We start from the raw sequence: 19,001 nt of genomic DNA on the forward strand, positions 1-19,001 counted from the left end.
TTTCTGTCTTTTCTGTTTCATGTGACAGATACGCTATTTCTTATCTTCTGGGATTCAAACAAGTGCAACATTTCCAAAAGCAAATACAAATAACTCAGTGACACTGAATATGCATGACAAGACATTGACATTTTGTCAGAAGAGTGTAACCCCAATGTGTAAAGTGGCTTTAAGCATTCATGTGGGATGCTGTGCATCACTGACCCTCTCTTTCTTAACAATGATAAGTGACATGTCACATATATCAGGCAGACAGTTTGAGAAAAGCCTCTCTGAGGAAAAGTATTCCAGAAATTTTGTGGCCATTACCCTGTAACCAACTGTGAGCAGGAGGTCAATTTTATGAGCACTTTGTTTTTTTAGCCAACTGAGAGTACATGGGGTGCTTTCTCAGGTTAAACTAGCCGACCAAAAATGCCTTGAAAAATAGCAGTGTTTAGACTAGCATTTGCTACTTTACAGAAATCTGTCAAATCCAGTGTAAATTGCAATAACAAAAGTGGCCTCAGTGTAACCCATTTGTTTATATTTGAGAAATGATAAATACATTTCTGAAATGTGAAAACGAAATTCACACAAGTTCAATGTAGAATTATAATATAAAATCCTGACTAATAGGGAACTAAAATGTAAGGTAGATATATCTGGTATACAAAAATCTCCCTATCAGCCTGTTCAAATGACCCATCCATTACAGAACATCACTGCTTCACATTGTCGGTAAGAAATACTTCAAGAAAATACCAGAGCTTTAAAAGTCAAACTAAGATAGCGACATACATATAACCAAGACTGAGTCATAACGGCAGGTATAAAATATCCATTTTGAGTCAGCACTTCTCTGTAAATATTCTTAAATATACACTAGAAAATAAGAGAAAAAAACAGAAGTTACATACATTATGTGAATGAACACCAATTTAGAAAAGGAAGGAGTTAAAATTTTAATTCCAAAAAGTTGGTTATTTAAACATGAGATATCTTTTATGGCAAACTACAAAGTGTAAAGTTATCCTCGTGTATAGCCTGATAGGAAAATATTCAAGGTGTATAAGTAGTACCTGCATATGTATGTAGAAATACAGTCTGGGTAGTAAAACCAGGTTTTTAAATGAAAGCATGTCTACAGATACTTCAGGTATTTCCTAGAGTTAGAGACTGCTACATTCTGGTATATTCAGGACTCCATAACAGCATCCTGAAAAGTCCTCTGAATCACAAAATCACAGACTCATTCATGCTGGAAAAGACCTCCAAGATTATTGAATTCAACCTTAGACAGAACACCACATTGTCAACTAGACCATGGCACTAAGTGTTATGTCCAGTCGTTTCTTGAACACCTCCAGGAGTGGTGACTCCAACACCCCGGGAAGTCATTCCAAAGCTTAGTAACCCTTCCTGTGAAGAATTCCTCCGACCTGTCCAACCTGAACCTCCCCTGGTAGAGTTTGAGGCTAAGTCCTCTTGTCCTGCTGCTGGTTGCCTGGGAGAAGAGACTGCCTCCCACTGGCTACATCCTCCTTTCTGGAGGATATAGGATGAGGAATAGCCAAAGGAGATGCAGGAGCAGTAGGGAGCAGTAAGGTCTCTCCTGAGCCTCCTTTTTTCCAGGTTAAACGCCCCCAGCTCCCTCACCTGCTCCTCATAGGACATGTGTTCCAGACACTTCACCAGCTCCATTGCTGGACACACACTGGACATGCTCCAGCACCTCAGTGTCTGCCTTGAAGTGAGGGGCTAAGAAATGAGTCTAACTTTTTATTTTTCCATGATTACGCAATAAATCAAAATTCTTGATGTACAATATTATTGTTTCACATATTATTTTAGATCAGAAATAAAGATTATCTCTGATTGGGACATTGTGCTGCTCAAGAGCTGACAGAATCAGGGTTATTCTGTTTTATTGCCATTTTCTCATTGACTGATAGAATAGTTTAGATTAGGAGGGGTCATCTAGTTCTACCCTCCCTGGCATGGGCAGGGACACGTCAAATAATCAAATTTCTTAAAGCCCAACCCAACCTGACTTTGAACATTTCCAGGGATGAGTCATCCACAATTTCTCTGGGCAACCTCACCACCTTTCAGTGCCTCACCACCCTCACAGTAAAAGAAAATTCTTCCTAGTATCTAATCTAAACCTACTCCTTTTCAGTTTGAAGCCCCTGCCCCTTGTTTAATCACTACATGTTCTGGTAAAGAATGTTTCTCCACCTTTCTTGTAGGCTCCCTTCAGCTATTGGGAGGCCTCTATAGGGTCTCACCAAAATATTCTCTTCTCCAGGCCAAACAAACCCAACTCTCAGCTTGCCTACATAGTGCAGCCATGGCTCCAGCCTTCTGAGCATATTCATGGCCTCCTTCAGATTCTCTGGAACTGTTCATGTCCTTCTCAAGTTTTGGGCCCCAGAACTGAACACAGTGCTGCAGGAGGGGTCTCACCACCAGAGAAGAGCCCTGCCAGCCCAACTGCTTTTGATGCAATCCAGAACATGGTTGGCTTTCTGGGCTGTGAATGCACATTGCTGGGTCATGCTGAGCTTCTTGTCAACCAACATCCCCAAACGTTTCTCCTTTGGGCTATTCTCCATCCATTCTCTCCCCAATCTGTATTTGTGCTTGGGATTGCCCCAGTCCATGTGCAGGACCTTGCACTTGGCCTTGTTGAACTTCATCAGGTTCACACACGCTCACCTCTCAAGTGTGTCACAGTCCCTCTGGATTTATTGCCGCAATTGCACTGGACCAGGCTCCACACACAGCCAAAGGGAACTGGCTCAGAAATGTTATCACACTCTTGCCACCTCTACCAAGTTAGTTTACAGAGGAACTGTTGTGGTTTAGGAATAGTATTCCCCAATTTAATGTTCCCACTGGAACACTCCAAATCGCACACTGCTCATTCACTTTCCCCTCACTTCCCAACTGTGACAGGCAGGAGAGGAGAATTGAAGAGCCAAAAGGTACAAATCATGGGTTGAAATACAATTTGCTGGAAAGAGCAATGCAATAAGATAATGAACAATAAGAGCAACAATATTAATGGCGGAGTGTACAAGACAAAAACAGGCGATTCATATACAAATGCTGCCTGTGGAAACTGCAGGCAATAAACAACCTCTCTGTCCACCACTTACCCAATCTGGAATCCATCTTTATCTCCATCCCCAGAAAATTACTTGAGGTCGTATAGAATTACCTCTGAGTCCTGGCTCTCCTCCCTTCAGGTTACTGTAAAAATTAACACTGTCATAGCAGGATCCAGAACATGGGGTTAATAATCCATATAGTGAGAATGTATGAGAGTTTGCACACTTTCCTTCTAGACAATTTCTTTCCATATTCTCATTAAGCCATTGCTAGTAATAAAGAGAAAAATAGTGTAAAATTTTTGGGGGTTATCTAGCGAATAATATTTTTCGTAATAGGTCAGCAGCTATGTCTTACAAATTAAGGCAAAAGGGATAGGCAGGTTATGAGGGAGTTCAACTGTAACATCATTCTTGCCCAATAATGATAAAATCATGAATATAATTGAATAAGAGGTTATTCTGTTCATTAAAATCTGGACCAGAGGAGGAAAAGGGCAAGGAAGGTTTTTCCTGCTACTGAATGAGAATCATTCTAAATAACAGATGCTCCAGCAAATTTAAAGGCTAAATGCTGCTCTCTGATGCTCACTATACTGGTTCTTTTAACTGTGGTTTTTTAACATGAGTAAGATTTCACTTGATATTTATAAGAGAAATTCTCAACTCAGAAAGACTGAAAGGGAGAGAGAAAATATCTTCTAGGCAGGTCTAAGAAAGAAATATCACTTTATATGGTTCTTAAATATTTTAAAACAGTATCTTCTTCTCAAGCTATGAACAGATGGAAAATTTATGGTGAGATGGGCAAAGACAGTATCAGCTCAGTGGATACCAGATGCTTTGCTGTAGCTGTCTACATGAGGTGGTTTTCACTTCAGCATAGCAGCATGCATATGAACAGTTATCACAGACTACCTGAACACATGGGATGAGTTTGCATATGATTTTGTTTCACCACAGCTTATATGTTTACAAGAAAAATAAATATAAGAACTTATTTAAAGCTTCAAATACTTTCAGACAAAACAGATACTGCGTAAGGGCAAACACACTTAAACTACTCCAGGGTTATTCAGAAATTTTAGAATCTGTCAGAAATTTGGTGAATTCACAATTAAATTCAGAACAAAACCAAATATCTGGAAAAACATTGAGTTACGGCCTGTGTTGTATCTAGAAATGGAAACGCTGTCTTAGTAATATCTGTTTTCAATATATTAATAAAATAATTAGCACAGCATTTATTTAATGGTTTAAATAGACTTTTATAAATTTTCAGTATCAGAATCACTGCAGAAGTCAAGTAGCTGCTGCCTAAGACCTACAGTATTAGAGAAAATAAATATCTGCTTAGGAAGCAGAGAGCAATTGATTAATTTTCATCTTGCAGCTTGTATACAGAATAATTGCTTATGATTCCGTGCCTGGACTCATGTTATAGTCCTTTATTAACAGGATAAGATAGAAATAGCAATGTAATGAAATTTTCAGTTGACAAAATCAGTTAAAGAATCTAGGATCAGAAGGGGCTGTGAAACATTGAATTTATGAGGTGAACAGATAGCACGATGTCAAAGAAAATTTAGTGTCAATAAATCGAATGCAATATGTAGTGGAGGGAAAATATTAAAGAAGTATTTATCTCTAAATTCACTATGTAAATTCAGGAAAGTACCTAAGTATTGCTGCAGACAAGTCAGTGGAAAATTTTCTTCCATATGCAAATGCATTAGGAAAAGTGCATATAATGTTCTTAAACTATTGCATAAATCAAAACTGCATCTTGTTTAGAGTGTTGTGTACAAAACCCTTCCCTGACAATGTGGCACTGGAGTGGCCTAGGAAAAACAACAAAAGTCTCATACAAAGTGAAAAAGGAAAGATTCAATATTCCCTTTGAGATTAATTAGTATGATCATGATAAGATGGAAAATCACAAATCTAAGTCAAGGGCTCTTTAGAAATGACACAGAGGAACTGAATATCTTTGCGGAAATTTATTTTTCATAATTAATTATTGCAAATTTAGAAATAAAGTTAAACCTAATGTTTCAGGATGGAAACAAATTGTTTCTGATAAGAAAATAAAGGGAGAATTTGTAGAAGTTACTTCTATGGTAGTATTAAGACTAAATATCTGTTTGTGGCTATCCCTGGATCTACATAGAAAGGACTGTCGTTGAGTAGGAACCAGTGTTTACAGGATTTTTGCCGCTTTCAAGACATCTTCATGGTTTTGGAAAGGTTTCTGTTTCCTCAACAGCTCAGAAAAAAGTCCTTTGAAAACACCACTCTGTATGAGATTGACAGACTGCTGGTGATCAAGGTTCAAGTTTCTGACAAAAGTCCAAAACAATACAACTATCTTAAATTTGTGGGGATTTTTTTCCTCCTTCAAAATACTTACTATAATATAACAGACCTTCCCACCACTGGAAATTTACCTTTATTTTCCCACCCTACATAAAAAATTTGAACAAAATCCTCCATGACTTGCAATGATTTTTTTAATCTATTCACAAAACCTAAAACGTGACGATGCTCATTTCTGGTTTCTGGAATATTTGTCAGTCTAGATTTATAATTCCAGAATATGGTATGTATATTCTTGATAAATGTGTTTTGCTTTGTATACTAGTTATATTAACTGAAAAAGTATGATTGGATTTGGATAGGCCTAGAAAAGACAGACTGTGATTTAAGGCTGCTAACAGAGTCTTCTTTGAATAGCTTTGTGTGTACAAATTCCTAATTCAAGAACTACAAGTCTCATCAGTACAGAGCAAAACAAGTTGACTCAAGAATTTGTTCTTTCTCCAAATAATAAGGTAAAAAGCACAGGGCCAAGAGCATCTCTTACATCTTCTAGTTCATCACTCTATTTCATGCCCTTCCCTCCCTATCTACTACACATTACTTAGCAGGTAATCTGGCCTTTTATCAGCAGCAAACCAAGTTCTATGGGTAGCAAACTATCCATCTTTTTGCTACTTTTCAGATTCAGACACATTGCTCAACCTCTGGAAGAGCAATATAAAGGACAGTGTTCTGCTCTTTTTCATTTATTCCTGCTCATTTTACATCTGAGTCACAGGATTTGACCAGAGCAATGCTACTGGCTACAGTGGTCGGAATGAGGCCCCTTCTGTCTCATGAGTTGTGTTGAGTATTTACGGTATGTTCCATCAGAAAGACGGTGGCCAAGGTGAAAATTCCAACAGATGTCACAACAGGCTATAATGGCATAATAACAGAAATAATAAAAGTCAGGAGGAGCCCAGAGGTGCACTACACGTTCACCTATAAAGTCCTTCCCAGAGTCTTGATATTTGGAGTTTCTGTTGATTTGAGAATCAAATCAACACACCACAAGTGGCTGTGTAACTATGCCTTTCAAAAACCATGGAGGTTCCTATAGCAGTCTCTGGGGGTAAAAAACTACTAAGTCTGCTGTAAGAACAGGTTGTGTAAGGCGCACAGCACACCTTTGATACACACATTACCTAAAAAAGTGAAGCGACTGCAAAGAGGACCAGATCCCGGAAACCTTGTGCCAGTTTTTCACTAATTCTAATCACGAAACCTTTAAATTTTGAGCACATTCTTGAGATTGTTAAAATTTATCTAATTTTCAAAGGAGAGTAAGTGATAGAAAGCATGAAAAATCTTTGAAATCAGAATATTTTTGCCACAGGCCATTGATAAATAGCATTTTAGTAATTCAAGGTTTAACTGGTTCTTTCTTTTATCCAAATGTACAAACAGTTTGAAGTAAAATGATTTCTCATTTTAAGAACACTGAAGAGACAGAGATCAGCACCCAAAATGCAAACATTTGAAACTACTAGGTAGTGTCTATCCTTTTCTGACCTCATGATCCTTGATTTCTGTCCTGTACCAGGGCACATTATCCAATGAAGGGCAGAGTTTCGTTTCCAGTTCCAGTGCCACATCAGATCCATTCATACTGGCAGCCGGGTGCTGAAGACCCTTTCCTGGGAAGTACAGGCTCTGAATCTTAATTCAGATTTTCTTTAGCTTGGAAATGCTGGCCTAAGGCTGAGGCTTAGTAAGACCACTTATAACAGACATTTCAAAATAAAGCGACATCTGTAACTACATTTTTAGAAGTTTCAGTCATATAAATGTAGGCTGGGGAATGGGTAGTGCATGGATTTTGAATGGATTTGAGAATAAGCTTGGCTCATCTCCATCAGATTTGCAGCAGTCATCTGTAAATGCGGATAACTCTCATTTTAGCCACCTCATCCCTTTTAGTAAAATTTTGTTACAATTTCACTGCACTCATTGTAGATGTGTGCAAGGTTTTATTGGAATAGTGGTCTGAATTTTAGGGAGCTTTTAATCTGTTTGAATATTGGGCACACAGCACAGCTTCCACTGAGGAACTAGTTCCAGGTTTTTTAAATTTGGTTTAAATTTTTAAGTATCAGTTTTCTTCCAGTCTCTTTCCCATTTTCCTTCCAATAAAACTCATGCTATGAGATTTAGAGATGGGATTGCTGGTTAATCAGATCTTGAAAATCTCAATATTTGGCAGAGGCTTAGAAACATAACTTCAGCAGTTTTTCCTTCTTACTTTTTGCATATTTTTAATACTACATTTTTAATAGCAAAAAAGCACACATTTCTCTTAAAATAGTGATGTCTCATAACCTTTCTCGATACTTCTCTTACCACTTTATGCCTTGCCATTTCAATCTGTCCTCCTCCTTCATTGTTGATTTTGAAATACTCTATGACTCTCTTCCCATTATTATCAATGTCTAGGAGGAAGGACAATTATCAATGTCTGGAAGAACCATGACTAAACTTACATGTGAGAATGTATAAAGCTGGAATTTGCTCTCATCAATAGCAGAGCTGGGTGTCTGTGAGGAAACATTTCAGTTTCTTCATCTGGCAAAGAAATTTATTCCTTCATGGCATAATATATGTGTGGTTTGAGAAATGTACACGAAGGCTCATAGAGGTGTTTGCATTATTTTTACTGATACTGCTATTAACTTCAATTTTGAAAACACAGTATTTTTGTTTCTATTTCAGCTGCAGTGAAAAAGGAGGGGGAGAAGAAAGGTAAATCAATATTTTCCCTTGACTGAAATGTCTTTCAGGCTGTGACTGCTGTGAGAAATGTTTCTTTCATTCGGTGATACAATTGGGATGATATACAGCATTGTGATGACTTACAGCCCCTCGTGTGCTACCATCAGCCAACTTTATCTGCTCCTGCTGTGATAACACTGTTGTCATTTCCACTATTGGTAGCTCCTTTTTAAAACAGGCCAATACAGACCGGTATCAGGCACTTTATCATTCTGGCTGGGAAGAAAATGAAAGGCCTTTGTTACCACGTTAGGATTTGTAAAAGAGAACAGAACTTGTAGTGCACCATGCATGCTGACCTGGCTGCTTGCTCTTTGCAGAAGTTGCTTTTCTAGGTAACATTTAATTTCCTCTTTTCAGATATATATGGAGCTTGCATGTAACCTTTGCTGAAGTCATTCTCTGATATTTTAACAGATTAGTGGAAAATTTTGTCCTAATTCAGAACCCTAAATATTGCTTTTATTTAAAGATAACCATAATGTATTTATCAGACCCTAAATATCTATTTATAGTGTTGTGTTTTGGAATAAGTTTTGCTGAGTTAAAACTTTTTTTTCCCTAATTTTCTGATTTTATTCAAACAGCAAAAATAATGAAATATTTGCACTGAGTTGTTTTTTGTTGTTGTTGTTGGTGGTGGTTTTTTTTTTTTTTTTTTTTTTTTTTTTTTTTAACTTATTCACCTTTATTGAGTACTGGGTTTATAAATCTTGTCTTTTTCACTAAACGGAGCAATGGGAACATTTTCAGAATATATCCATGCATTTCTTAGGATTATTTGAGATTTTTTTTATTCAATGAGAAAAAAAATAGCTCTTTATAATTGATGGGAGATTTGGTATGGGGGGCAGGGTCTGTCCTTTGCCATTTGGAAATTCTGTGATTCACATAATTGACCAATGGAGCCAACCTTTACTGTCTATACATGAAGACATCTTCAATCCTACTAATTTTTTTTTTTCCCTGTACAGAACTGTTAACTGAACTGGGAAAAAATATTGTGGTCTCAAATGTTTTATCAGCTCATGAGTGAAATTTTGGCTGTGTTGATGTTAGTGGCAAAATTCCCATTCACTCCACTGAAGCCAAAATTTCACTTCATGTCTTTAACAGAATAATAAAATTCATTTCAGTTATCAAAAACAACCATGCTTAATAGGTATCAAGCAGGATATTTTGTCCAAAGATTAATTTGCAACAACTGAAGCATGAAAAGTAGCACACAAAACAGGGAGAATCAGAAAACTGGCAGCTACACTTAGAGCCATTGGTTTTCAGATATCAAAATGTCTGCTGTGTTCAAAAACATGAACAGCTACATCCTTAGTGGATAGAAAAGGATGAGGTAATTGTTAAGGGTGCTACTTCTCTCACCTTTGTCACTGATTATGGGCCCATTCATTTACAGAACATCAAGGGAATTTGTTTTAAATACCTAGCGCTCATTTTTTCACCAGTTAGGATTTTCTTCCCCCCTTCCCCAGCAAAACTGATTGAAAAATGCATTTTTCATGAACATTCTTTGAAGTTAAATCAATTTTTCCATTTCATTTTCCTTTCTATATTTCTTTTGCTTAAAAAAAAAAATCCCTTTGATTTCTTAGTTGAAAGGATTTTGCAACAAGTACATGTAGGATACTTTCAAGCACCTGGCTCAGGCTGTACCTCATCCTGCTGGTTACCACCAACCTATTTCATAGAAACATGGAAGTATGAACTGAAATTCAGCTTTAGTCATTCTTATGATAACATCCTTTTATTAATTTCTTTTTATTAAACCTCCCTCTGGTTTTCTGAGATCATAACTTATATTGTCAGCAAGGAAGGCTGTGATTCTAGTGAAAAAAAAAAAAAAAAAAAAAAAGCCAGAAAAATGAAATCTTCCAGTGACTAAGGAAAACTGGTTCAGTGATGTTCCTGCTTTTAGTAGATATGCACTAAACTAAAAAACTGGAGAGAAGTAATAAGGGCTCTTCTGAAAAATGAGCATGCCATGCTTTAGTTGCCATGCTTTCTCATCTAGTTTCCCCCTCCCTGCAGGCCCCACATGGAAAATATTGCATGTTACAAGCTAACTCCTAATATGATGAGGTTTTATTTATTTCTGCTTATTCTGTTGTCACAAGAAATTGCTCTAGGCTGCATGGATATTCCTCTGACTGGCAATAAAAAAAAAAGGGTAATGTTCACTGGTTTTGCTTAAGGATACAGTATTTTTTGCACAGCTGCAAAAATAATAGAAGTAGGCAGGCAGCGCTCTAAATTGACTGGCTCATTATCCAAAATATATTGTGGTACAGTTCAAACAGCACTTTACCATTTCTCATGTGAATCATGCAGCACACAGACACTGTACTCGACATGAAGCTTTCTCCAATTATTTTGTCTTATTCAAATACACATTCCTCATCTAGAAAAACAAGAATAATGAGCCACACAGAATGACAAGCCATCATAAAAGAGAAGAAGATGGAATGACGCGTTTGGTTGATGGTACATTCTGTGCATAGCATAAATCGGGTTTGAAGGAGCTGGCAAGAGACAGAAAAGAACAAAATTAAGATGGAGAAAGATTACATATTGTGCTGATTTCTTCAAATATGGATGGTAGTAACAGGAACCTTAAGGGACAATTAATGCATGAAATTTAGGCATTCACTATTTCTCTTTCAAAGGTTAGGTCTCTAGGACTTTGTGACAAAAGTCCTAGAAAATGGTCAGCTTTACCCTTCAGCATCGTGTTATGCCTTCTTTCAATATGTGTGGGATAGAGAAACTGTCACAGAAATGTGTAAATGTTGTCAATTCCAAAAGGGCAAGAGGCAGCAAACCTTTGCATGAGTAAGGCACTCCCCTAATTTCCCAAGAGCAAATCTGGCTGCCACTTCACAAAAATTTTTAACTCTTCCTAATAATTCAAAGCACTGTGACCAAGGAATCAAACAAATTAAAATAGATTCAAGTGTTGGTGAAGTGATATAAATCTCATCATTTCCAGGGCATCTCCAGAAAACAGCAAACAGAAATGTAACATGCTGAAATATTCAACATTTTTTTCACACTTAATTACCATTTGAAATGAAAGAAATATTAATAATTATTTTTGTTCCTATAAGCCAAAATAATATTTTCATATTTCAAAAATGTTTTATAACTACAGAGTGTTACAAAAATCCTTTGTTTGGAATAGAGCCAGATCAAAGAAAACTTCAAGTTTTCCTAGTTTTGTGTAAAGTGGGATTTCTTATCTCAATTCATACTTCTCATCTCCTATTTATTTCTGACAATAGAGGACACGGATTGAGTTGGGGATGTCAAGCAAGTAAGCTTAGTGAGTCCTCTCTCCAGTCAGTGTCAGGAAGTCTTGTTTAGTAAAGATTCTTTACATCTGTGTTTCTAGTGGACCAAACAGGATTCAACTATGACATGGTCCCTGTGGTTGCTCATTCTCATGAGTGCATCTAAGAACACTCCCATTGTTGAAAGGGAATCATGAACCTGAGCTGCCAGGGAGTTGGTTTCTCCAGGTTCCTTGGACCTAATGAACAAGACACAGAGAACAAACTCTGCCTTGCCTCTGAGAGCCCATCTAATTCAAGACCTCTGTGAGGCTCATCTGCTCTGTAGCCTGCCTACAGTCAGATATTATGAGGACTTGTAAGTTCGTGAGAAGCAGGCACTGGTTGCCTGTCAGTAGCAACATTCCCATTCTGATTTTCAGCATTAATACTCTTACATCTTGCTCTTAAATTCATTTACTAGTGTTTAGAAAGCAAAATGAAAATCACATTCGTGTGACAAGTTTCATCAAAATAAATTGACAGGAGAGTATGTGGGCTCACACTTCAACTTTTTATCAATAAATGCATCGTGGTGTAAAAAATGTATATAATCTGAGTGCAGCTAAAATCAAACAAAAGGAGAAAATGGGCAAGCCATGTACATTCAAGCTTCAAACTACATCTTTTTGATAATTCAGTAAAGAACAATTTCCTTCTAGTACTCCTTGTAATGGCACTGTATGGCTTGGAAACTGCTGTTCTGCACACAGAGTGTGGAATAAACTAGCCAAGGCACAGCAGCGTCCCTTTTCAATATATATAAAAATCAAGATGCTTTCCAAACTAAAAACAAAACAAACAAATAAAAATAACAACAACAAAACAAAAAAATAAACAAGGAGAATTTCAGAACTGTTGAGTTTTGTAATTGACTGGAAAAATTAGAAGTCAGCCATCTTATTCATAAAGCAAATGGTCATGGTCGCATGGGATTTCTGCTCAGCTGCAGATTCCACTGGTTCAAGATGAACCACAGCTTCATTATGCCGTTTTTTAACAAGCATCAAGGGATAAGAAAGTAGATTATCTGACTCTATAACTGCAAAGTGTATTACACAGCCTCTTAATAGAACTTAGTCCTAAACTAAGGGATTAAAATACTCCAAATCATTACAAATACTTTTAAAACTATTTTCTTAAATTAGGGTCTAAAATCTGTATTATATATGGGAAAATTATAAATACAGCCATGTGCTAGTATGCTGTTGAAACTAGTAGTACTATTTTGACCAGCTGAAGGCTGGCAGCTCTCTCAAAGGTAACAATCACTGAAATAGCCACAAGATGGAGCCCAAAGGATCTTCCAAACTATAGTTAATGTTGTCATCCAGCATCAGATTAAGAGTTAAATAAAGTGATTTTACTGAAGAACACTTTACAGAAATCTTGAACTACAGACAAGATGTTTTTCAATGTAAATCCACTCCTGACTAAAGTTGTTTTCAATTTAATAGATGGCTACCCATGCACTGGTGAGCCTTGATTTCCCATGCTAAAATAACAAGTCCCCAGCATTTTCAAGGAACATTGATGAACAGATAATTTATATTAAATAAAGAAAATTATCTGAAAAGACTACATCAGTTAATTGAAATTTGCTTGACCTCTGTTTTCCTTGTCTCAACTATCATAAGGATATAAATAATTTATGTCTATTTTACAGGACTATGTGAGATATAATGATCTGTACAAGCTCTTTTTAGGGATGGACAGAACTTTCCATGTTGCAGATATTTCAGTGGGATAAGACATGACCCATTCAATATAAGCAGGTAGAGGAATGACTGTCTCAAACTCATGACCTTTCACTGAATTAATGAATTTTAAGAATTTTTAAGATACTCAGATTAATGTAATCTTTAAGAAACTTTACCTCACACAAATTTAGATGTCTAAAGTTAAGCATATACACTGAAACTGTTCACCCTAGTCTCATTTTAGGGCTGATGGAGAGAAATAAGTATCTGCAAAAAATGTCTCATCTGTCTTGTATCTGTACCAGAATACAATTACTTGCCCCTTGAGATGTTTATATTTCTCACTTAATTATAACAGAGAATATAGTTTAGCTTTAGTAACAAGAACAGAAAACAAAGATCAATGGATATTAGGATTGTTTGTTGCTAATTAACAACTTTCCTTCTCTTTTAAGAATCTGACATTGAAAGAGAAGTGGGAAGAAGGAGCAAGTCATTTGTAGATCTTAATTGATTGAATATCCACTCTCATTATCCTTAGATGGAGGATCTAATGCAAATATTTAATCTAGACATTTTGACAGTAAGGTGAAATCCCCATGTTTATCTACCTAACACCTTGGTGTACCCACAATTAAAGCACATAAAACTAATGATGCTACCTGGTATTCAGGTATTTTCAAAAAATGCCAATACTTGTATTCTTAGTAGGATTTAACCAAAGCCTTGACATTGGTTACAACTTCGTAATCTATTCAAGGTAAAATTGAGATTACGCTCTTTTAAGTCTTATATAACAACCAACCTGCAAAATTATTCATATCGACAGACCTGGCACACCATTTCAATTGCAGTTATGATTACAACTTGTGTTAATCATTCTTCCTTGCCTTAAAGTACAACAGTCATTTATTCAGCCCCTGCTACTAAAAGCTAGAGTCAGTTAAACTACTGTTTTAATGATTATGAAACACCTGTGATTTCTGAAGAAAGAGTGCTCTGTGTAATTGGTGGCCTGTGTTGTGACTGTAAGTTAGGTATAACACATATATGTTGGCACGATGTCATATTATACTGTCAATCAGTATAATATGTTTGAACACCTGCATATCCACATAGCACGTGTTTAATTGGCTAAAAATTTCCCCATGGGATAAACTATTACTTTATTGCACTGCACAAAGATGTGTGAAAATGAATGCTCAGAGATATTCTATTCAGATGCAATTCCAGAATGAATAGTCCTTCTAGTGTCAATCTACCTTTCTTTTTCTTATCTATGCAGATATCATTTGCAGAAATGTGCTTTTACAAAGTTGTAATCAAAGCAAAAGCAGTGATCAGCAGTATTTCATGAAGAACAAAGATGGATCAGTACATTATGTGTCTAGAAGTTAGTCATTAGTCCTTTGCTTTAATCACCATGTTAATTTGAGTAGCACACACGGGGAAAAGTCCATTTTTTCAAAAGATAATTAATTTTTATTGTTCTCCGCCCCTTATATCAACTAATCTCTCCTCCAAAATTCTTCTTTTCTAGATTTCCATAGTCATCTTATTATTTTCTAATTTATTATTATTTCACATTTATTTAATAACATATGTAAATATATTTCCATCCATTATTATACTTTTACAAATCCAGTCATAGATAAGAAAGACCTCAATGAGGAAGCTCCTTTTTAAAGTGTTTGCATGGAATCTGGACCCAGGGGGTTAGTTTGTCAGCTTTCACCAATAGCAGGCATTATGACTGAGGATTCAATTATAATGAATATTAACACCAGCAAGAGGTGCTACTTTTGGCTCCAATTTTTAATATAAAGTGGCAAACATTTTTTGCATAAACTAACATCTATATTCTGAAAAATCATTCTAACATCCAATAAACTTCAGTCTGCCTGATTTCACTCAGATGCCCTTTGTGAGCCAATAATTCATGTTGCAATAAAGACAGCCCAAGCTTCACTGTGGTTTGCCTTAGCTATATGCAAATGTAAAACTGATATTTCTAAAAGTGAAAGCTTATTAGCATACTCTCCTTCATCTGTATGTTCCCATCCCACAATTTCAGGGAACAGCACATGAAAACGTCAGAAGCTGAGGATGATATTGAGAGGAAGCTCTTCAGGTCTTTCACCACACGTGCCTAAAGATGAAATGCATTAATGCAGCAGATGTACCTCATCTACATTTGACTGAAATTTTATTCTTTCCAGCTCTGTCGATGGAAGACAATTCTCCTGGGATTTTAGGACTTATAGTACTTTAAAGATATTAGTTTTCAGTGCCATCATGCAAGATTGCTGTTTCAACAACTTACATTTCCCAGAGCATTTCTATTGTTTAAGTGACAAACTGGGAAACAGAGAAAGATTGGGATCATTACTGATGATTCCTAAAGGCATGCATCTCAGATGGAAGTTGAAGCAGTTCCTCTTATTAAAGATCATTTAAAAATGTTGGAAATGTCTGTACTTCTTTGCTACATCTATTGTATTTATGCCATGATAAAGTTTCTCCCTTCCCTCATCTCTCTGTATTACTATTTGGTTTTCCCTGTTACATAAAGTATTCCTGAACTGCCAGTTAAAAACAAGTCTTAAAAAAACAAGCTGTTCTAGACAACATCAACAAAATCCTCCAAAACCAAGAGTCAGCTCATTTTTCCATATGCAGCCCCGAGGTATAAAACAAAGCAAACAGCAAGGACACAAACATGACAACTCTAGGAAAGCAGATAGATATCTTGGGCCAGGCTGCTCTGGTAATGAAAATAAGGCAGTAAGGACTGTGAAGGCAGCCTAACAGCCTTTTTTGGGTAAAGTGACAATAGGAATATGAGTCGGATGCAAGTTATTAGACCCTACAGGTTCTAATATCAGTGGTTAAGTATTAATGATAATGGAAAACCATGGCTTTTTAGGAGGGTTTGTCTTAACCTTTTATCCTATTATCATCCTTCAGCCACTGTTGATAGAGTGATCCAAGGCAGTCTGTGGAGATGCACAGACACAGAGGAGCATTCCTAGACTGAGAGTAGGGGTAAGAAGATCAATCTCTCTGCTTCCCTATAAATATTTCAGGCAGCCTTAATCACCTAGCATTTCATATTTGACATGTTAATGTGATATAATACTTCCTGAATGTTTAGAAACATGGACAAATATCCTGTAAAATACTAGGTTTAAAGCAAGCCAGAAATGTAAAATGGTTGTTGTAGGGAATTAAGGGATCCTGTGAGGACAAGGCTTGTACAGCACACACTGTATTTTAATCATATACCAAATTCCCTATTTATGCCACCACCACATGTTTCTTGCTTTCTTTGCTTTCACTCAGCCATGGGGTAACTCTTGGTCGTGCTCTGTCAAGGTAATTTTTTAACGTAGAGCAAAGGTCAGGATGAGCACAAGCCATTCTCTTTTCAGGAATCCTGCTGCAGCTAATCTGGTTTTTGAGTCACTTTTTTAGACATATGCTCGGTAGACTGGCATTGCAACACAGTCTGCCAGCTGCTCATCTAGCCAGAGGACACAGGCAGATATGACAGATCAGGTCTGCCCATCTAAAAATTTGTGTGAACATTTGACTTCTTTGAATAACAAAGAGTACAGACAATGACTTTACAAATGTAGGGAACTGCTCCTCAACAGGGTGGTAAGTCCTAATAATCCCCTTTTGTCTGAATTTATTTTCTGAGTCATATAAGGAATATATTTTGTTCTGTTTATCTCCTTTATAATACAGTTGCTTCACAGTTTGAAAAACCTTGACCTAACCAGACCAAAACTGTCTTATTTAAATTATGCACAATGACGTAGTCTCTTAAGTTCTTGAGACTTAAATTTGGAAGGAGTAATGTCCACTAATTTGTATGAAGGACAAATAGTTAGTTTGTCTGTAGTTCAGGGAGAATGAACTCATATTAAATATGGAAATTGAATTTTGCCTTTGTCATGATGCATAAACTGAAAGGTATACATTTCAAATTTTGATAATTCCATTAGAAGATTCCTGTCGATCTTGATCTCTCTCTTGGCCTGTAATTTTCTTACATATTAACATTAGGTGTGTGTTGTGTATTCATGCAATGTCCAGTCCAAAACATGGTAAAGAATCTCTGTGCTCTCTTTAATGGGAAATAAACCAGGCTTTTACTTTGTCTAATGGAAAGTAAATTTCTTATTTATAATACATTTATAACTATCTAACTGGAAATATTTTCTCCCAGTTACAGCATATGGTATTATTCTGTTTTTCTTAACTGAAACAAGTACTTCTGGCATTGCTTTTATTTCTTGCACAACATATTCTTTTCTTACAGGATGTGCACATTCACAAATATATTTGCTGTCTGAAAGGCATATAATTGTTACCCAGATGGAAAATAGATGTGTTATAATCAAAAAGCACATTCTGCTTTTAACCTCACCAATTTATGGTTCAATAAAATGCAGGATTTCATTTCTGAACCTGTATCAGAATCTAATTTACAAAAATACAGCATGGTATAATTAATACCCTTGCGGCCTTCAAAATAGCAGGCAAGTCAAAAAAAAATTGACGCGAAAAGCAGCAAGATATCTATGAAACCAATTTTCCAAGTTTAATTTAGAATGGCAGAAAAGACATTTCAGATTTTTGCTGAGAGTAGAACCAGATAATTTCATTGATCCTCTTCTCATGTAGCTTCAAATACTTCATCAAAAATCCAACTGTTTTCATTCTATTCAAATCTGACCTTGTTCCTCCTCTAGTACGGTTTAAATGTTAAACAAACGAAGATAAAACTCTTACTTAGGACTGAATTTTCTAACATTTTGAACAATAAGTACTTTTTTACCCAGTAAGTAGTCCTGCTACCTAATGACATGAGAACAACTATTTGAAATGAGACCAAGAGTTGATTTAGCCCAACACTCTCTTACCATCAGTGGCCAAAAGAAAAAATGCTTGTTTGCACTTTCAGTGCAAGATACTACATCAAGTGTGTAAGATTCCTAAATAACATACATCATTAAACATTTTGCAAAGTCTGATCTGGACTATCATCTTGCCATTTTCACTAAGTAGAATAAAAATCAAGGTATCCATGTTATAGGCAATTGTGATACTGTAAAAATGAATCTAATGGACTTAGGGTTTCATTTTTAAACTTTCTGTTAGTCTGTAAGTCATTTGAGTTGCATTTTTTATGAGATAACACAGAACAAGGATAGCATTAATATTGAATAGACTGAAATCACAGTTAGCAAAATATAAAGGTTTGGTTTTTTGGCCCAGATACCATTTCAAAATGTCACCTTAGTGTTTCATTTCAGCTTTTTTTTACTGAAAACATATAGATATGTTTTAGAATAACCAACACTGTAGAGATTTTTAGCCTTAAATATATTCATTATTTCATTAAAATGTCTGGTAGAAATATCTCTGAGTGTTATGCCAGAAATAAGAAAGCTAGACTTTTTAGGCAAAGCACAGATAGCAGTAATCTCAGTGTTCAATCTGTCTTGATGCTGACATTATACACATTTGACTGATTAATGCCTCCACAGAAAAGATGGAAAAGGACAACACAGATACTTTCACAAACTTCAGGGGCTGGATTTAGCTGAGTTCCTATTGTTTTACACATTCTCTGTGACTGTTCTTTACCAGCATAAAAAGGGAAATAACTGTACTGGCTTCACTGGAAAGTTAAGGAGTAATGGTTGTGTTTTGATTTTAGGCAG

The 19,001-nt window shown here is 36.2% G+C and overlaps 1 protein-coding gene across 16 annotated transcripts in view; it reads left to right on the top strand.

Moving 5' to 3' along the window:
* The window catches only part of TRDN (triadin), a 231,780-nt gene that overhangs the window by 171,385 nt on the left and 41,394 nt on the right, over positions 1-19,001 (top strand). For 15 of the 16 annotated variants that reach the window (XM_083857350.1, XM_083857335.1, XM_083857345.1 and 12 more), the window contains one exon: positions 8,166-8,195. The exons of the other annotated variant lie outside the window; for it this stretch is intronic. In XM_083857350.1, coding sequence (XP_083713476.1) covers positions 8,166-8,195 — 30 coding nt within the window. The remainder of the gene's footprint in view (positions 1-8,165; positions 8,196-19,001) is intronic. 16 annotated transcript variants of the gene reach the window in all.

The sequence above is a fragment of the Zosterops lateralis genome (genome assembly GCF_965231275.1).
Source record: "Zosterops lateralis genome assembly, chromosome: 3".
NCBI classification, from domain to species: domain Eukaryota; kingdom Metazoa; phylum Chordata; class Aves; order Passeriformes; family Zosteropidae; genus Zosterops; species Zosterops lateralis.